The following is a 19,631-nucleotide window of genomic DNA, read 5'->3' as shown; positions in this document are numbered from 1 at the left end:
CAAAACTACAAATTATTACTATCGCTATCAATCTGGAGTAATAATTTGTAGTTTTGAAATCAGTAGTTCTTTGACTGCTATTTCTGAATTCTCAGTATGTTGGAGAAGCAGGTTACTGTCAATCCCTATATATTTATGATTATATATATATATATATATATATATATATATAGGTATTAGTCTCCAGGTGGAGTTTTTCACTCGCCAACCTGTATTATATTACATATTGTTCTGAATGTAATCAACTCTATGTATTCAGATGCTTTCTGCAACAAACAGACACTTTATTTCAATCACATTGAGGAAACTATAGTTTGTTGCTCAAGCATTCAGCTTTGAGGGCAATGTTTCTAAAGGTCATGAAAGTGATTATGTAACTCTTGTCCTTTTGTCATTCATTAATTGATATTACTCTGTGTGTGTGTGCGTGTGTGTGTGTGTGTGTGTATGTGCACATGCACGCGTGTATGTGTGCGTGTGTGTGTATGTGTGCATGCATGTGACATATATGTATGTGTATACATGCAAGCACACACACACACACATCTTTTATGTTTTACTTGTTTCAGTCATTGGACTGTGGCCATCGTGCTGGGGACACTACCTTGAATGTTTTTTTTTTTAGTCAAATAAATTGACCCCAGTACTCATTTAAAAATGTCTGGTACTTCTATCAAACTTTTTTGCTGAACTACTAAGTTATAGGCATGAAAAACAAACCAACATCAGTTGTCAAGTGGTGGTGGGGGACAAACATAAACACAAAGACATACAGATATATGCATATAAATTTACAATGTGCTTCCTTCAGTTTCTGTCTACCAAATTCAAGGTAAATGAGCAAACAAATGAATCTCAACAGATGTCGTGGCAATGAAAAGTATTTATTAACAGGTTGACTCAACCCCACGTTACTGAAATTTTTGTATGAGCAGATAAGTGTCTACATCAGGTATGGGCAACCTTTTTTGATTAGTGGGATGCATGAGACATGGCTTGTCATCAAGCAGGACACACATGCAAAAAAAAAAAATCAAAGTTATCTTTTGTTGGTGTGTCATTCAGAAAGTCCCATGAGCTGCATGCAGCCTGCAGTTTGTCCATGACTGGTCTACATAATTAGAAGTATGTGATCAAAAGCAAGGTTTCCAACAGAGGATGTTTGTTATGGCCTCAATTGGTCAGTTCAAGTCACATTAATAGATTAAAAAACAATAACAAGTAATTTTATTTATGTTCCCATGTGGTTGGAGAGATAGTTTAGTGGTGTCTGGTTGTTTATAATCAGAAGGATTTCACAATACAGTTTCCATTCCTCCAAATAGGAATTGAACTTGTGTTCTATGGTGTCAGGTTAGGTATCTAATGGTGTGTCATGCATGGATCTGAAGTTAGTTACTGGTAGGCCATGATGATGCTATGTAGAAGTGTAATAGTCTTTGTATGATTAAGTAGGGATTGTTTATCCTGATACTGTAGATGGGCCAGCTAAGGTTAAGGTGGTCTTTCCAGGATACCAGTGACTAATGGTTAGAAGTTTATTAACAAGGTATATCTTTAGTGACAACAATACAGAGGCAAAATTGAAAAATACAACGCTAGGTCAGTAAGGAGGGGGTTGGTAAGAAGGATGCTCCATGTAATGTTGGGTCCAAGAGTCTCCAGATGAAGCTGGACAAGAGAGTGGAGTTTTCTCTCTCCTTGCACCTGAAGGGGTGCATATATTGTGTAAATCTTGCTTCACATCATTGACTGTTAGGTCTATGTAGTGTCTTGTGATGCCATTGGATGATGTGAGGGTAGCTCTGTATACCACAACTTTGAAAGTTAAAAATTATTCTAGTGAATTGTTAGTATGATATTGGCAGTTATAAGCTGGAGTATGGGGTGGAGTCTTGGTAGGTCTATGTTTGTTTCTGTTGTAGTGTGAAAAATTAGAAGTAATATTATCTTAGTATGAATAGCTAATCTTAATGTTATGGGCAATAAAGACATTATAAAACTTATGGATATTTGAGAAATACTGTCTAATTAGGAACTGGAAGCTTTTAGCTATATTAGTTGTTACATCTAGGTTGAATAGAGAATTGAGCCAGATTAGACTTCTCTTTCTAACTATCTTTAGTTTCTGCAGTGGGACATCCTTAATATACTCTAAATTATCAGTGAGCCCACTCTTTGCTTATGTCTCATTATAATAGGGTATGCTGAAAAATTGAAGATTTTTCTATCGATACCTGTGACTAAGTTTCTTATTAGAGCTGGTGGGGTTGGAGTTCCTCAGCATGTAAACTTAGACTTCAGGATAGACAAATACTATCCCTACAGAAAATCTATAAACATGTTTTCTGCAGGGATAGTACCTATCTTGAAGTCTAGGATAATATTTAGTTAAATTGGCAGTAACAGTTATCTCAGGTTGAGCTTTTTGGAGATGCTTATAAAATTCTTCCTGAATTCCTTCAGAGTGTGGCTGCTCACATTACTTGCGATTGCCAGGCCATTGTATAGGGTTAAGCTGTGAGAGTACATTATTTTCTGAAGTATTCAGAATAAATATCTTGACAAAGTGAACCTACAAGCTGAACTACAATACCACAGCACAAGTTGATGACAGCAGCACAGTATTCCTGCTATATCAATCCAGTTGTCCTTCTGGTATCAAAATTGATAACATCAAGAGTATACTGACAATGCCTATCTCACTCTCAGAAGGGTTAATTAGCCTGTATTTAGGATTAGATAGAAAATTGTATTTGTGGTCCTTAAAAAAGTAATATATGGAAAGTCCATACATGATGGTCCACATAATCTATTTTTAGGAGAGTGGTTAGTTTCTTTGCTTCCATCTTTGTGTTGCTGTATGTTGGAATGTTGGTTTCATTGTATGTTCTGGTGATGGCATTAGAAAAATGATGTTGGAGATAGTTAAAGTACTGATGGTGCTGATGAAGTGTCTATGATTATAGAGAATGAAGAAGGTACAATCGGGTATGGTAATGAAGTGGAATTTCATGACCCAATGATGAAGGTGGTGTGGATGAGAGTGATGGAGATAGAAATGAGATTGTGCCAAAGTAGATTATGATAGTGAAGTAGGTGATAGTGGTGGTTCTGCAAGTGGCAAAGGCAGTGACAAAAGGCACAATCTCCAATCATCCTTATCACATCCACCACCACCACCACCATTTCATTACATACCCACTTCTCTCTTCACCATCAATCACCATAGATGTAGCATCAGGAGCATCATTACCATTACTATCTCCAGCATTGTTTACATCACCACCACCACTACCCTATTTCCACTATCATTTCTATCAGTATTGACATCATCATCACTATCACCATCTACTTCATATGCACCATCATTTCCATTAGCTCAAACACCGCAATCACTTATATTGGTTTCAAATTTTGGCACAAGGCTAGCAATTTTGGTACAGGCGGTAAGTTAATTACATCAGCCTCAGTGCTCAACTGATACTTATTTTATTGACCCTGAAAGGGTGAAAAGGCAAAGTCAACCTGGGAAGAATTTGAACCCAGAACATAAAGACAGATGAAGTGCTGTTAAGCACTTTGCTCAGTATGCAAACAATTCTGCCAGTTTGCCACCTTCCTACAATCACCTATATGACCACTGTCTACATTCACCACACTTAACACCATCGCTATTGGATCTACATCTACCATTTTCTTCACCACCATCTTGAATTAGCACCACAACCACCACTCTTTACTTTATGATCATCATCCAACTTTGTTTAAGCATTGATCACCACTCCTACTTCTACCACCATCATTATCATCATTACTTCATATCAATCCCTCTTCATCATCCACTACCAACCACCTTAACACCATCACTGCCTTTTTTTATTATCTTCTGCATTATTGACACCATCATCACCACCATTAACATATCCAGTACCAACACAATACCATTACATCATCAGCAGCAGCACAACCATGACACTTCCACATACCCTCCCTATATACCCAACATCTTGTACCAACTAACATAACTTATCTTTCTGCCCTTTTGTCTAAATTTCTGCATGTTTCTGTTTTCACCTTATAATTTAGTCCCTGATGTGCCTCCAGGTAAAACAAAATGTATTTTGTCAGACACTCAGGACACACACACACACACTGAGAGAGAATTGAGAAGAAAGGCTGCAGCCTTAATAGAGATGCTTGCTACTCAGCAGCTCTCACATAACTATGGTTGTTGTTGTAAGTGCTGAAATAAAGGAATGACTTGACTAAACATAAACTAAAGATGATGGTAAAAGCTGGAATCTAAGAAACCGATGAAGGTCTAAGATGGCCAGAATAGTAATAAAATTCAAAAGGGTTTATAGATGTCAATAAGTTTGGTAGCCATGCAAAATAAATAAGTCTGACATTTTAGGGATATGGACACAATTCCCTGAATGGTCCTGTGTCCATATCAGAAGAAAAACTAAGAGAGAGAGAGAGAGAGAGAGAGACAGACAGACAGAGAGAGAAAGAGAGGCTCAAATAAAAAGTAACTTTTTGGATACAAATCTTTCAGTTGACCTCTGTCAGAAATGTCAGAGTTATGGCAATCAGATTTATTGGCACCTACAAAATCTTTTATATTTTATCAATAATGATAAATGGCTAAAGAAATACTCATCTGCTAAAGCCTAAACACATAAAAACCCAAACCAAAGGACATGCATTTGTTTGAAAGTCTTTACTCTTCAACATGCTTTTGTAAGAAAAAACCCATACAACTATATATGGCAGAGATCTATATAAGATCAAGCTATATAGCTATACATATGAATACTTACATATATCAGTCTTCAATAATTTTGTTGTTGTAATAGTAGTAGCAGATAATGATGACATTTAGACAAAAATAATGATAAGTAACAACTTCTGATTTAACTACTATGTGCTAACATACTACTATACAATAGCTATAACTAACACATGCATTATAGTACACTGAAACAGCTCTATGTAAATATAGATGCTGACATCTACTATTATTAATTAATACATGCAACAAGGGTAGGAGACCTGAAGATTTACAGGTCAGAGTGAAGTACCTGACTGGTAACCTAATGGTATAAAGACTTATGACTTAGGAGACTACTCTTCTGAACTGAAGCTATATTCATGATCTGATTTAACTTTCAACTGAACTCATATTTCTTAAATTGGTAATCTATACACTCGTAGGTTCTTTTAGTCTGTATAGATTAAACCAAACTTAAGAGTGTACAGACTAAAATAATTTACAAATTGATATTTCATAACAATGTATATGATAATTGACTTATTTAAAAAGACGGTATTCCTTTATAATATCATTGGAGAGAGAGAGGGGGGGCAAGGAAATCAAAGATTACAGAGAAGGGAGTTGAAGAGAGAGGTTATAAAAATGAGAGTAGTGTAGACCTATACCTCTAACAAGGAATAGCAGTCCAAGTTGAGTAAAATTGGAGGAAATAGTGAGTTGTAGAAGTGATTCCTGTTATAACAGCACATAATTTAAATGAAGCATAGCATTTAAGTGTCCATATTGACCAGTGCCATTCTATCATGGAAAATGGCATACACACATCACAAATAACTTTAACAATACATATGTTCACTAGTGAAAAAGAATGAAACAGTCAAGTTTCAGTGACAAAAAAATTTAAATATTATAAACCCAGCCCATTTCAGGGTTCATAGAATTGGAGTTTATCATGATTTTAAACTGTTCTAAGAAGATGGAAGGCATATTACTACAATCTGAATAGAATGCTAATCTATCCTAGGTTGGTTTTCTCAAGCAGTTGCTCAGACATTTAAAATCCAGAACATGATCCATCACATGTAGTTATTTTGTTGAAAAGGCCCTCCTCCCACATACAGTTTATTACATCAATCGATTATTTACTTGAATTAATCAAAATTGTTACTAATTCATGACATCAAATTGACTATTTGCAAAATGGTATAGGTTTTTAAAATTTAGACGTTAGCATATTGCTGCAATTGGAATATTTTACAACTGCTTTGAAGCCCCCGATGCTGAAGAACAGGGTGAGCTGCTACCAGCGTACCCTAAAAGGTCATGCCAGGGTCGAGTTCGAAGATGAGGTAGAGAGATGGATCAAGGAAGGAGTCCTTATCCTGTGGAAGGAGGAGATGGCAAGCAGAGTGCTACCTCTGATGGCGGTGGTGCAGCCGACGAAGGGAAAAGTCAGACTGGTGCTAGACTTTAGAGAATTGAATGACCATATACCATGCCGCACAGGAGGTGAGGTGACAGACGTTTGCAGCGAGATGTTATGTGTGTGGAGACAGTTGACCAAGGCAGCGATGATTGTCGACTTGAAGTTGGCATATTTGCAGCTCCGTGTGAGTGCCAAACTGTGGCAATATCAGCTGGTGCGGTACAAGGGCCGGACATACTGTTTAACCAGGCTGGGTTTCAGACTGAATTCTGCTCCGAAAATCATGGTGGCATTGTGCCTCTGTTCATCTTCCCACAAGGCCTCAGACTCAACACAGAGGCCTATATAAAATGCCTGGAAGAGGTAGTGCTGCTAGTGAGACATGTGGAGAAGTTCGGGCTGATTGTGAAGCCACTGGAGTTGATGGCAGTGGGGAGCTGCACTGGGGCTGAAGCTGCGCTGGGGTGAGTTGGTGTTCCGGAGAAGAAATGAAATCCCAGAGCTGAGTTCCAGCGTCAGCAGGATAGAGCTGTTCTCGGTGTGTGGGAAGTTGGTTGGTCACTACCCTATCGCTTGATGGCTACGCAAAGCATGCAGTTACACCAAGAGACGAGCAGAGGGGGAAGAGTTGGGGTAACAAGGTAGGAGAGGAGACAGTGGCAATGATGCGGGAAATCCTAGAGAGGATGAGAGTGGAAGACCAGGTCAGTAGGAACTGGTATGTGCCCAAGAGAGAATGCGGGACAGTTTGGTGTGATACTAGCAGTATAGTGACAGGGGTTGTGTTGGAGATCGAAGGCGCTGAGGTGGAGGACACAGCCTGGCTTTGGAAAGTAGACGACTTTAACCACATCAATGTTGCCGAATTAGACGCAGTGCTGAAGGGGATGAACTTGGCTTTGAAATGGGGGCTGTGCTCAATTGAAATCCGGATGGATTTGGCCACTGTGCTCGGCTGGGTAGGATCAGTGATCACTGTTGAGAGGAGAGTTTGGACGAAAGGTGTCGTGGAGATGTTGGTGAAGTGCCGCCTAGGAGTTCTATGAAAGCTGATTGCTGAGTTCAGACTGAAGCTGAACGTGGTTTTTGTGCCTTCGGAGAGAAACAGGGCAGATGCACTGACCAGGGTGAAAAGGGCGTGGTTGGAGGAGGCAAAGAAGGGGATAGCTGCGGTGTGTCGGTTGGATGACTCCGAACTGAAGAGACTACATGCTATGCATCACTTGGGGGTGGATAGGACCCTGTATCTCATGAAGATGATTGATGCTGACGTCACTAGGAGAAGCATCTGGAAAGTGGTCGGGAGCTGTGACAGGTGTCAGTCCATTGACCCTGCTCCATGTGGGCATGAGTAAGGAAATCTTTCAGTGGAGCACAACTGGAAGAGACTAGCTGCGAATGTGACACACTACTGTCAGGGAATGTATCTCTCCATGGTCGACTGCAGGCTGGGCTGGATAGCCATTTGGAGGGAGTTGAGGATGAGCATTGCTGACGAGATTGCGAAGATTTTGAACAGGATATTTTCAGAGAGGGGTCCTGTGGAAGAACTGCTAATGGACAAGGGGCGGTGTTTCATTCGGAAGTGTTGAGGGATATGCTCGACTGGTGGAAAGTGCGTTGCTTGTTCAGAGCAACGTATAGGCCGAACGGTAACGGAATTGTAGAGAGGTATCATTGGACAATCAAGGTCATGGTGGAAAGAGGGCACATTTCATCGCTGGAAGCAGTTTTCTGGTATAACATGTCTCCCCGATCCGGACAAGCTGAAGAATCTGTGCCACACAGAGCAGTATTTAAATACGAATAGAGGCAGCCCAGTAAAGTGCCGGAGTGCCACAAAGAAGAGAAGAAACCCACCTGCGTGAAAATAGGGGAGGAAGTTTGGGTTAAGCCACTGATGGTGCGCTGTACATCTCAATGGAGCAGAGGAACGGTGACAGCGGTCAATTCCAGAAACAACGTCTCCATGGATGGAATGTCGCATCACATTTTGACCTTTGCAGGATTGTTGCTTCATCGGATGACGATTGTGGAGAGGAGGAGAATGAGGTACCTAGCTTGAGGAGATCTCGACGCGTAAGGCGCCCACCTGGTTGGATGGTGGACTTCGATGTGGAGTAAGGGGGAAGTGATCTTTAAGATCAGGGTGGCGTGTGGGATGATATCAGCAGCCGGGGAGCTGACCAGAAGAGGATGGGCACACAGGTGACATGCACACAGGTGGGGGGACGAATGCACCCTTTCCGATCAGGGAAGCCATGAGTGCAGGATGTGTCAGTGCTTCGACAAGGTGAGGGATAGCAGCCGCTATTTTTAGCGTTTCAGGACAGGCCACGTGGAAGGGTACATTACCACCCGACAGGTCTGCGTCAACAAAGAGAAAGTAGGTGTCTTACTTCTAATCTCCCGCATTCGCTACAAAACTCATGGGCCTCATTATACTATGGTACTGTCCAGTTGAATAGTTCTTTGATGACAGATTAAAGATTCTTCTGTTCACACTTATTACAATTTTTTGAACACTAGGCAGTGGGAGTTGACAGGATCCTATGGTAACGTGAGTTTCTTATTTTGCTTCCTAAAAGGTTTAAAAGAATCAGTACTAAGGTCTAGAGTGATGCCTAGAAAATTACTTTAAGGTTAGTGTCTAAGGTTAGGGATCTAAACATCTCTATAATGTCTTTTCTCAACCTATCTAATATGTATCCATTAGAGATGGCTAGAGTGTCATCCATATTTAGACAAAAACTAGTGGAGGTGAATGTTTTAAAAACATTCACAACATATAGTCTAGTGAGATAATAGATGCCTATGTTATTGACTGAGCCTATACTCACATTAATATTACCCTCTAGGTGTGACTTTTTGAACCAAGTTTTTCGCCAAAGAACAAATTTTTTGTAGTATGGAATGTGACCTCTAAGTCTCTGTCACTTATAGGAGTACATAGCATAGTGGAGCACCTTGGTGAGTAAGTCTTGGGTATCTGGTATCAAAGAGTAAAACTGAGGATATCAAACAGAGTGAACCTTGTATATTTTTGAGTCAAGAGATAACCTAGTAGGTGTTACTTCAATAGGCAAGGTTAGAGGATTTCCAAATGCTAATGTTATGTATAAATATTTTCTTACTGATGAGTCCTGTTTCTGATTTGGTGGTTTATTAATCTACATTTAGAGTTGGCTGTAAACTTACTTTAATGGTCCTTCATGGTGATTAAAGCATTGCATTTAGATAGTATTTCCAGTTTGCTGTTAAATCTAAGCTTAAATTTGTGTTTAGTATCAGCATTTACATTGTTGCCATTTTGGAGCTTAGAATAATTTTAGGTAATATTGTAGAAGTCAGTTTCCATATGAAGTAGAAATGAAATCATCTCTACCAACTCAAATGTATAATTGGAAGCAAATAATTGGTAACAACATAGGAATGGTAGAAATCAAGTTCAAATAGTGATATGCTAACCACACTGCTTCCATCACTGACATGAGAAAATAACAGCTTTGTCTAATTAAATATGATGGCAAAAGGAGAATATCAACAATCAAATAAAATAGAAAAACTGAGATAATGTCAGCTTTGTGGGGCAGAAAAGATAACCAAATTGAATAGTATCAATGCTTCATCTAAATATTTAAGCACATTATTTGAATTTTTAGGCAGATGTCACCATTTTGATAGGTAATTATTAAAATTTTAGAAACCCATCACACCACCAGATTTGTTATATTTGGAGAGGAATAATAAATGTGTTAATTCACCTATAATCTACATTCTACAAACTTTTAAATGTAGCCATGCCTTCCAAGAAATCTTCTAGTAATATAAACTATTACAACTATTATAGAACTTCCTGTATCACCCCAATATAACCGTTTCATACCCTCTTTTGAGATCACCTACCTAGTTCTATGCTAAACAACTATTAAATTACTGGTAAAATTTATAAATGTCAATTATAAGTATTAATATTCCATGTATTTTGCAATTCTACTAGTGTAAGGGAAATAATTAAATAGACTAGTTATTAATAATTTTCCTTACATTATATTTTACATGAAAGGAAGAAGCTGCACATGAAGACTTCGAGCTATATTGCCATGTGAGTATACAGGATTGCATTAAGATCCCTTTGGAATTTTAATACTTCTGGGAGTTGTCATGTAACTAATTAGTGAGACTATACCTGAAGACTATTAATCAATACACACATATATATATTGTAAGCTAAAAAACTTTACTGTTACTCTGAGTTTAGTACTTGTGATCTTTGGACAAAGATTAGGTGTGAAACTCAGAGTATTGTTTAGTGTAGTTTTCAAATTCCAATGAATAAACATGAAACAAGACTTGTATAAATCACTGATAATAACTGAAACAAATTCTCAAAAGACTGGAAAACAGTAAGTTTTCTCAATATGTACACATATCATCATTTTAATGTCCACTTTTTCATGTTTGCAACAGTCAATATTTTCCCTAGTCCTTCATACATGAATAACACACACACATATTTAGATGTCTAGAAATATTGAAGACCATAATAGTATGGGATCAGATGTAGAATTGCAGAATTTTTTCTGTTTTCTGCTGACAATTATTTACTTGTACACATATTAATTTATGAATAAGATATACATGAACACTTTCTACAATATGTTGCTGAATTGACTTCCAAAAACACAAACATAAGACTGTACATTTTCTATATATTTTCTACAACACAAATTACCTAATTGGCATCCTTAAAATGCATTATGTGCACCTTACTTTTTATTAATCTTTTATAGAATTAGTGCTGTAATTTTAACTACAAGCCAAAATCATGTGCTCTTTCATTACTATTAAATTATTGTACCAATAAGATTGGAAGGAATATATTTTTTTAGCATATGAGAAGTATAGGAAAAATCATATACAATTCATTATGGCTCTTTCTCTGAACATTCTTATAATTTCTTACAACTCTACGGGTGTATAAGTGTAGTAGAAAAGTAAATGTAATAGATGAATAAATGGAGGAGACAGGCATCAAAATAATAATAATAATACCACAGATTTGCTTGTCAGTTGCTTGACCTTAACCAGTTGAGCATGTCCCTTAATAGATGATGTTATGTGCATCTCTGATCACGAGCTGAAGTAGTGGGTGGGGAGCATCATAACCATGTGTTGAGAGGAATTCTTTGGGGTTTGAATAATTCACCTCTGGAAACATGGGTGTTTTGTTCATCATCCTTAAACAAATCTTATTCAGGGACCTTTTGAGCGGGATGGGCTGCTTAACCTGAAAAAATTCTAACTGGGCCCCACTTGCAAGGTCATGCGCTATTTATCTTGATATAAGGTCACCATGTTGCGTACATGTGGTTGTGATGCAAGTGCCTGGTGTACCTTTATCAGACGGGTAGTAATGATGGCTATATTGGGCTTTGTATAATTGTACCCCAGAGTCACTTTGATGGCATGCACTGCTCCCTCACTCAATAACAATAATAATAAACGTCTACTGAATGTAACTGATATAAACATTTTATGAAAGTGAAGATATTATCGTTTTTTTGTATGTACATGGTGTATTATTAGTAATTTGCTCCTCACAATTTTCCTAATATTGCAGTTTAAATATATAACTTCAGTATAGTTACTATTTAAATACCTGCAAACACAGACACATATGTCTGTGCGTATGTGTACATCTATATGTATCTATGTATGCATGTTATATATATATATATGTGTGTGCACATACATACACACATCATCATCATTTTAACATCCACATTTACATGCTTGTATGGGTTGGACAGAATCCTTTTGTCAAGTCTCATTTCTTTTCCAGGCAAGGGAATATTTTCCAGAACATGGAAGATTGGAAATAAATGACATTACTTGTAGGATGGTAACACTTATTTACAGCTATTGTTTTTTATCAAGACAAAGAGACTCTCATCCTCCACCTATATAAATACACACACACACACACACACACACACATACACATAACAGGCTTCTTTTAGCTACTACATCCACTCAAAAGGCTTTGATCAGCCCGTGGCTATAGAAAAAAATACTTGCCCAAGGTACCATGTAGTGGATCTGAACTTGAAAACACATACACATACTGAAGATAGTCGCATTTATTGATTCCATAAAATACTTATTAACATGAGATAACTATGGAGAACAATCCTACAACTACAAAGTCACCTACAAAAGATCATGCAAGTTGCCTGAATTCTGAATTTATATTGTTCAGTTTGTGGTTACATTCAGAATGGAAAGGACTCAATCTGGATTACAAGAATGTGCATTTTGTGTATTTGTGTGTATAGCCACACATATGTACACGCTTATGTATTATTTATATGTATATAGGGGGAAAGAGATAGATAGATAGACACAGAGAGAGAGAGATAGAGAGAGAGAAAGAGAGGTCATGCAAAATATCAGTGACTATTCATGAAAGATAAAAGGAAAGTATCTCTAAAACAAAAGTAGCAGATGAAGATGTGGCAGTAAAATAAGCTAAATATTGAACCAGATAGAAGAAAAACTAAAAGAAACAAAACAAACAAGCAAGCCTTCAAGCACAAACGTTGCACTTTTGAAAACCCACCTCTTGGTCTTTTCCATCTTTTCTTAAAGAACATAAATCTATGACCTATATGTGCACAAAAAGATTCTCTCATTTAGTGAAGCACACAAGGAGGTGACAAATAAATACATTTCACAAAGGATTCAAACAAGACAATGAGAATTAAAAGAAAAAATGGAATCCAGATTAAAAAAAAGGGGTATATTCTCCCTAGCCCCAATATCACCTTCCCAAAATTAAACATACATAGGATGTTTTTAAAGTTGGTTATTTATGTTTGAGAGAGAGAGAGAGAGAGGTAGTTCCTCTGCATTTTATATACCCCTTATAATCCTTCTAGACTAGTGAGAACATGGATAAAAGGATAACATTAATGTAGTTTATACTTGTTATAAAGTGTTTCAGAACTGTGATTAGAGAAGAGAAGGAAGTTTGGACAGGTAGACGGTTTCAGGGGATTGCAAGCATGTTGAAAGAATAAAATTTAGTATGGTGACTGGGAGATGAGAAGCAATGCATATAAAAAGGACAGGAATAATCAAACTCACTCCCCATTGAGTTCATTATTTATTTCAGACTAATTAAAATTTTGGGTTTCTTTCTTTCACGTTGCAGTTATTGACCTGGCACAGTAATTTTAATTAATTAAAATTTCTTTATTTCTATATGAAATATGATGGTCCTTACTTCACTATTATGAAGAGAGGTGACAAGGTCACAACTTTCTGATTGGTGTGTAGATTATTTAGTGGATCAAAGTTTATATATCAGCAGGATGGGTTTCTTTTTGAATACAACCCAGAATATCAATATATGAATATATATATATATGTTCAGAAGTTGCCCTGATCCATATGTAAAATAATATTCTAGTGCATGGCTTTTTTTATTAATAGCTAGTGAATGCCGAAGTACATTTAGATCTTTAAGAGAAAATCTAGCCTTTTGTGATTGATGAAGACTTGGTTATGTAAGGTACAGAGTGTACCAATGCAAGGTCATCAATGGATGAAAGCTTTTGAACTCTCTAAAAAAACAAAACTGTATTTTGGAAAGATGTAAAATACAAATGGTTTTTTTTCTTTGAAAATATAAACAAACATATAAATTTAAGCAGTAATGGTGAGAATAAAGTATAGATAGATAGATAGATAGTTAGTTAGAGAGAGGGAGAGAGAGATAGATAGATAGATAGATAGATAGAGAGAGAGAGAGAGAGAGAGAGAGAGAGAGAGAGAGAGAGAGAGAGAGAGAGAGAGAGAGAGTGTGGGTATAATTTGTGTCCAGGTTTGGGGCTAGCAAAAATTTGATTCAGATTTTCATTGTTGGAAGTTTATTTCTAGTGGAAAGATATATATATATATATATATAGGTATTAGTCAGAGATGCCTATGAATGTAGGTTCAAATGTTAGGGAAAGTTCTTTAACAAATGTTCCAAAGTCCTAAGCATTAGAAAACAGAAGGTATGCTTTGTGTGATCCTGTTTTGTTTTACTACTTGTTGCAATTTCAATTCAGTTATATTGCTAATTCTCTCACAAGAGGTGAGCATCTCAACTTTTAGGCCTTCTCCCTGCTGGCATCAATGGAGTTAATCACCTACTGATGTTGATTAAGAAATGAAATATTTAAAAGCCTGTTATGCAATATTTCACTTTCAGTGGTTAGTGAAAAAAACAAAATGTAGTAAAGGTCATTTGGAAATGGGAGTAAATGGATGCTGAGAAAGAAATGCAAGAATGAGAAAGCTATATTTTTTGGTGAAGGAGCATAGAGATATCAAGTTTAAAGCACGAACAACCTTTAGGTTTGGTCAGAATTTGATAATGAACCTCTAAGAAATCTACAATTATTTATTGAATCCTTATCATAAATTTATTATCTCTCATTCTTATATTTGATTTTCTCATTTTTGAATTATGGTATGTATGCATAAGGGAAGTTCAGTGAAGAATTTATTGCAGAAAACATGGGAAGGCTGTTGTAATGCTTGGAACAAAATCCAAGAGGTTGGAGAAGAATAATGTGGTTGATGTTTGGTACAAAGAAGAGATATAATGAAAATAAGTTAAAGCTGATAGTAAATAAAACATAAAAGTGCCTACATAATATCAAACATCTTAAACATTACTTAAAAATTAATATAATATAGGGTCGATCATATGGAGGTGGGGTTTGTGATAACATTCCCAATAAACTCAACTAATATGAGATTTATTTAAGATAATATGAAAACAGTTACTTAAAAATATTATTTTATCAATGCAAATAAATATTTTAAAGTTTTATGTGAATTAATTTCTCTTACTTGAAGATTTATACTACCAAAGATAATTTAGGAGGGACTCTTAACACCATAATTAATAATTGGATAAAATGAGAAAACATTTGAGAAAATGTAGTCATTTATATCTGAGGTCCATTTTTTCCTTTAATGAACAAATAATTAAGACAGTTTTAATGAAGCAACAAAATCAGAGATCAGTTTGACGAAACACAGCTGAAACATGTAGTAGTTGTTATATTGACAATTACATAAGCTTGGTAAGAATAGTTGAAATGTCAGACCTAAAAGATCAGTTAATATTATTGAGTTGTGGTATAGAGGAGAGATGGAGTGATACAAAGACAAAACCAAATGTCTTAATGCATTAGAGTTGTACATTCAAACATACTGTTCACAACAGAGGTGCACAATGTACAAGAGGGCAAAATACTTTAACTCAGACACTCATTGACCAGGTAAAGGAATACTTTTCATAGGCATAGTTACATATTATATGTATTAATATAAGCACATGTGCTTCAATTTAAATTACAAGCATAAATGCAGATCCTCGTGAGAAGACAGAATTTCAGAAAATTCGTAAATCAGTTTTATGAATGTTAAGTGGGTCGTTATTTGGAAGGGAATTTTATTTAAAATTTTAATAAGAAAAGGTAATATAAAAAACTATTCTAATAAATCATAATCAAAATAACTTTGTGTTTATGCTGTGCTTTAGAGACTGGGATAATATAAAAAAAAGGCTACAGCACTAATGTAAATAAATAGCTATCAAATCCAGTTTAATTTCATCTTCAAATGATTTGAAGAGAGTGCAGCAGATATATGGCAAGTATACATGTATATTTTATTATGAGTAATATAATATAAAGGATAGAAGATAGGGTTTTATTAAACCATGTACTCTTGTTACAATTATGAATAACTGAAAGGTGTGTTTACTTTTGGAGATTTTATAAAGGCCATACTTATGTTAATTCAGTCTCCTTTAGTTTGTATATATATAAAAAATCTATTGAGAAGACAGATATTAGATTAAAAACGATTCAGAAAAAACATTTATTAAGAATAAGTAAGAAGAAAAATAAGTTAAAACCAAAATGCAGAGAAATTGAAAAGCAGCATTTTTCAAGTAAGATAACTTGAAAATTTGTTATTAATAAATGTTTAACGAAAGAGTTCTAGTTCTTTCAATCCAATTATATTATGAAATAAAACAAAGTTTTAGAAGCTCAACTGGTTAACAAAATCTTCATTACCAAAATAATACTGCATGTAGTAGTAGAATATTTATTATGAGCAAAGTTGAATTATAAAATAATAAAAAATATATTTTAGTAAAAGATCCGCACTTTGGATAATATACAGAACATTAGGAAAAAAAAAGTGAATATACCTGGACTGAGGTAGGGGTATTTTTGATTAGCTGCAGGTATAGATTGATCTCGTGGATCAGTTGACATATATTTAGTTCCAGGAGGGACTCCAGCTACAGCCATAGCCTGGGTGAGAAAAAAGAAAGAAGAAAGAAAAAAGACGAAATAATTAGATCATTTGTTTGGTCTGACTGAGTAGTCCAAGGTACAGTAATATATTTTTCAGAAGTAACAGGTGTTCTATATGTGTCCAAAAGTTATGAGTTAATAAGTTAGTGAATCTATTTACTTGAAATCCATAACCTATTATTAGAAACTACTCATCATAATTTACCTCATCACCAGCATCATCATTTAATTTCCACTTTTCCATGCTTGCATGGGTCAGATGGAATTTGTGGATGCAAATTTTCTACACCCAGATGTTATTCCTCTCACCAACCTTCACCTGTTGCTAAGCGAGATATTTCCCATGGTCAGACATATTTTTCACAGAAGTCCGGAAACAAATATCATTTGTATGATGGTGATGCTCATTTACAACCATCATGTGATCTCAAGACAAGGACACACACACACACACACACACATGCAACATGCCTTTACCAGTTTCTGCCTACCAAGTCCACTCACAGGGCTTTGGTTGGCCCAGAGCCATAGTACAAGACACTTGCCCAAGATACTGTGCAGTGGGACTGAAACTAAGACCACATGGTTTGGAAGCAAGCTTCTTAAATACTCAGCCAAGCTTGTACCTATTTTACTATAATTTATTAAATATGCTTGTAACACTTCATGTTCATTGACAGTTAGACCTGCTAGTTACAAATAACTATTTTCTCTTTCTGCTTATCCTATTAATTCTGCAATAGTCTCTACTTTCTTCAATCAATTAATTGCTTAGCTGCTCCACTAATGCCACTTGATATGTATACTTTCCTCTCTTATCCAGCCCACCATGTTATACACAGCAGACCTTGCACAAATCCCTTTTACATGCATCTTTCTTCCCTGAGTGTTAATTCCCTCATTCCTACACTGACTACAATTGTATTGATTTCATCAGTCTTGAAAGGCTTAGAACTATACCTTCCTTTTGACAAAGCTAAAACAAAAGAAATTAGAAACTCAGTCCTCAATCACACAAAAAAAGGCTGTGATGCCGAGACCTGTGTAGTCCGTGATATTGTTGACCAGGATTTTCTTTGTTTGCCTCTTCTCTAAATTCATTGTGTGCCTAGAAAATTTGTTTTTTTACAAGGAGTTGAGGTAAGACAAGTATTTGTACCACTGCTGCAAGGCAAAACAAGTATTTGTACCACTGCTGTATCCAACCTACTTGGTGGTTTACTGCTTGTCAAAGCTTTTTGTCTAGAGCAGTGTACAAGAAGCATAACACCTTTTGAAGAACTTTAGTTTAAATACCTGAATAGAAAAATAAAAATCACCAAGTACTTGTCCAGTTTGAGCTCCATAGGAAAACTGATGGAATTACTTCATCATATGATGTTTAGCTTTGTCATGACAGATGAGGCCAGACTAGGTCTTGCCTTTGATTTCTTTATTGGAGCTGCTATTTTTGCTCAGAGGGGATCTGAAGTATTGAAAATTGTTCACTTACTTTTAATTTACTAATAAAGTTTACTGTAATTCAAAAGTAAGGAGTATATTTTATAGGATGATATCAAATTTACACTATAATAATATTTAGCTCTCTCCCTTTAATACTTATGAACCACCATTGGTAATTAGCTTATCAAACTAAGATCATTTTTAATTTAATAGACATAATGCAAATGCAGTCTTGCAGCAAGGTGTATAAAATATCTCTCCTAAGTTTCACAAGCATTTTGTATGAATTGTTGACTCTTAATTCCCAAATTTCAGAATTAATTAAAACATTTAAGATTTCATTATTATCATCATTGAACATCTGTCCTCCTTGCTTTGCTGGCATGTGTTGAATGGTTTGACATGGGCTGGAAAACCAGAGGATTGCACCAAACTTCACTATCTGTTTTGGCATGGTCTTTATGGCTGGATACCTTTCCTAATGCAACACGAAATACTTCAAGTCTTTGGTATTCACTGTGCAGAATATTGGCAAATTTTTTCTTATCTGCTTCCCCTCTCACTAAATAAACCTGTTGCTTAGCTTCCCTTCTGGCAGTCTGATACAATTCCCTGCTACCACTGTTCTTCCAGTCCTTCCAAGCCTGGTTCTTTTCCCTAATGATCCTGTCAACAACATTGTTCCACCACCATGTTACCTTGGGATGAGAAGGGACTTTGCACCATCCACAGATATGGTCAGTGGCCCTCAGCAGGTTGTCTTGTAGAAACCTCCAGTTGTCTTCTACATCGTGTGAAGCTATATCCCCTTCTATTTTGTCAAAAGCTTCGAGTAATAAGTCTCTAAATCTCTGTCCATTTGCAAGATCTTTAAGCTTCCAGACCCTTTTCTTCCATGCTGGTCGTCCTCTGGGCAACCACTTAGCCCTGATCCTGAAGTCACTAACTACTAGTCTATGTTGTGGGATACATTCTTCGCCTGGGAAAGTTTTGGCATTTATAAGTAGCCATCTTTCCCTTTTCCTGGTGAAGATGTAGTCAATTTAGCAGCTATCTTTCCCTTTTCCTGGCGAGGATGTAGTCAATTTATATATATACATACATACAGGGGCTGGACAAAATAATGGAAACACCTAGCATTATAGCATCGTAATTTTGAAATATCTATAAAACCGTCAAAAGCTTGTTTACCTTTATGTTTTTTGATTTATTATTAGTGTTGCTTAATAGGTTTTGATAAAATTGCTGTTTCTTTTCAGATATCATCAGAAAAAAGGTAATTAAAATTCATTAAAATGACAGCTATATCAGACTTTCAAAGAGGTCAAATTGTTGGTGCTCATATGGCAGATGCTAGCATAATGAAAACAGCTGAAATGTTTGGTGTATCAAGAAGTACTGTCTCAAAAGTAATGACAGTCTTTGAGAAAGAGGGAAAAACCTCCTCGTTGAAACAAAACTCCGGAAGAAAACCAAAACTTTCAGATAGGGACTGTCAGACTCTTATGTGAATTGTTAGAAAGGATCACAAAAGTAAAGCTCCTAAAATTACTGCAGAGCTTAATGACCACCTTGAGAATCCAGTTTC

The 19,631-nt window shown here is 36.2% G+C and overlaps 1 protein-coding gene across 1 annotated transcript in view; it reads right to left on the bottom strand.

The window, feature by feature from the left end:
* LOC106872359 (muscle calcium channel subunit alpha-1-like) overlaps positions 1-19,631 on the bottom strand; it is a 434,563-nt gene that overhangs the window by 19,000 nt on the left and 395,932 nt on the right. The window contains 2 exon segments of the mRNA XM_052966564.1: positions 12,829-12,873; positions 16,492-16,597. Of these exon segments, the coding sequence (XP_052822524.1) occupies positions 12,829-12,873; positions 16,492-16,597 (151 nt within the window).

The sequence above is a fragment of the Octopus bimaculoides genome, chromosome 3 (genome assembly GCF_001194135.2).
Source record: "Octopus bimaculoides isolate UCB-OBI-ISO-001 chromosome 3, ASM119413v2, whole genome shotgun sequence".
Taxonomy (NCBI): Eukaryota; Metazoa; Mollusca; class Cephalopoda; order Octopoda; family Octopodidae; genus Octopus; species Octopus bimaculoides.
The sequence above is the reverse complement of the archived record's forward strand: the minus strand, read 5'-3'. Positions and strand labels throughout refer to the sequence as shown.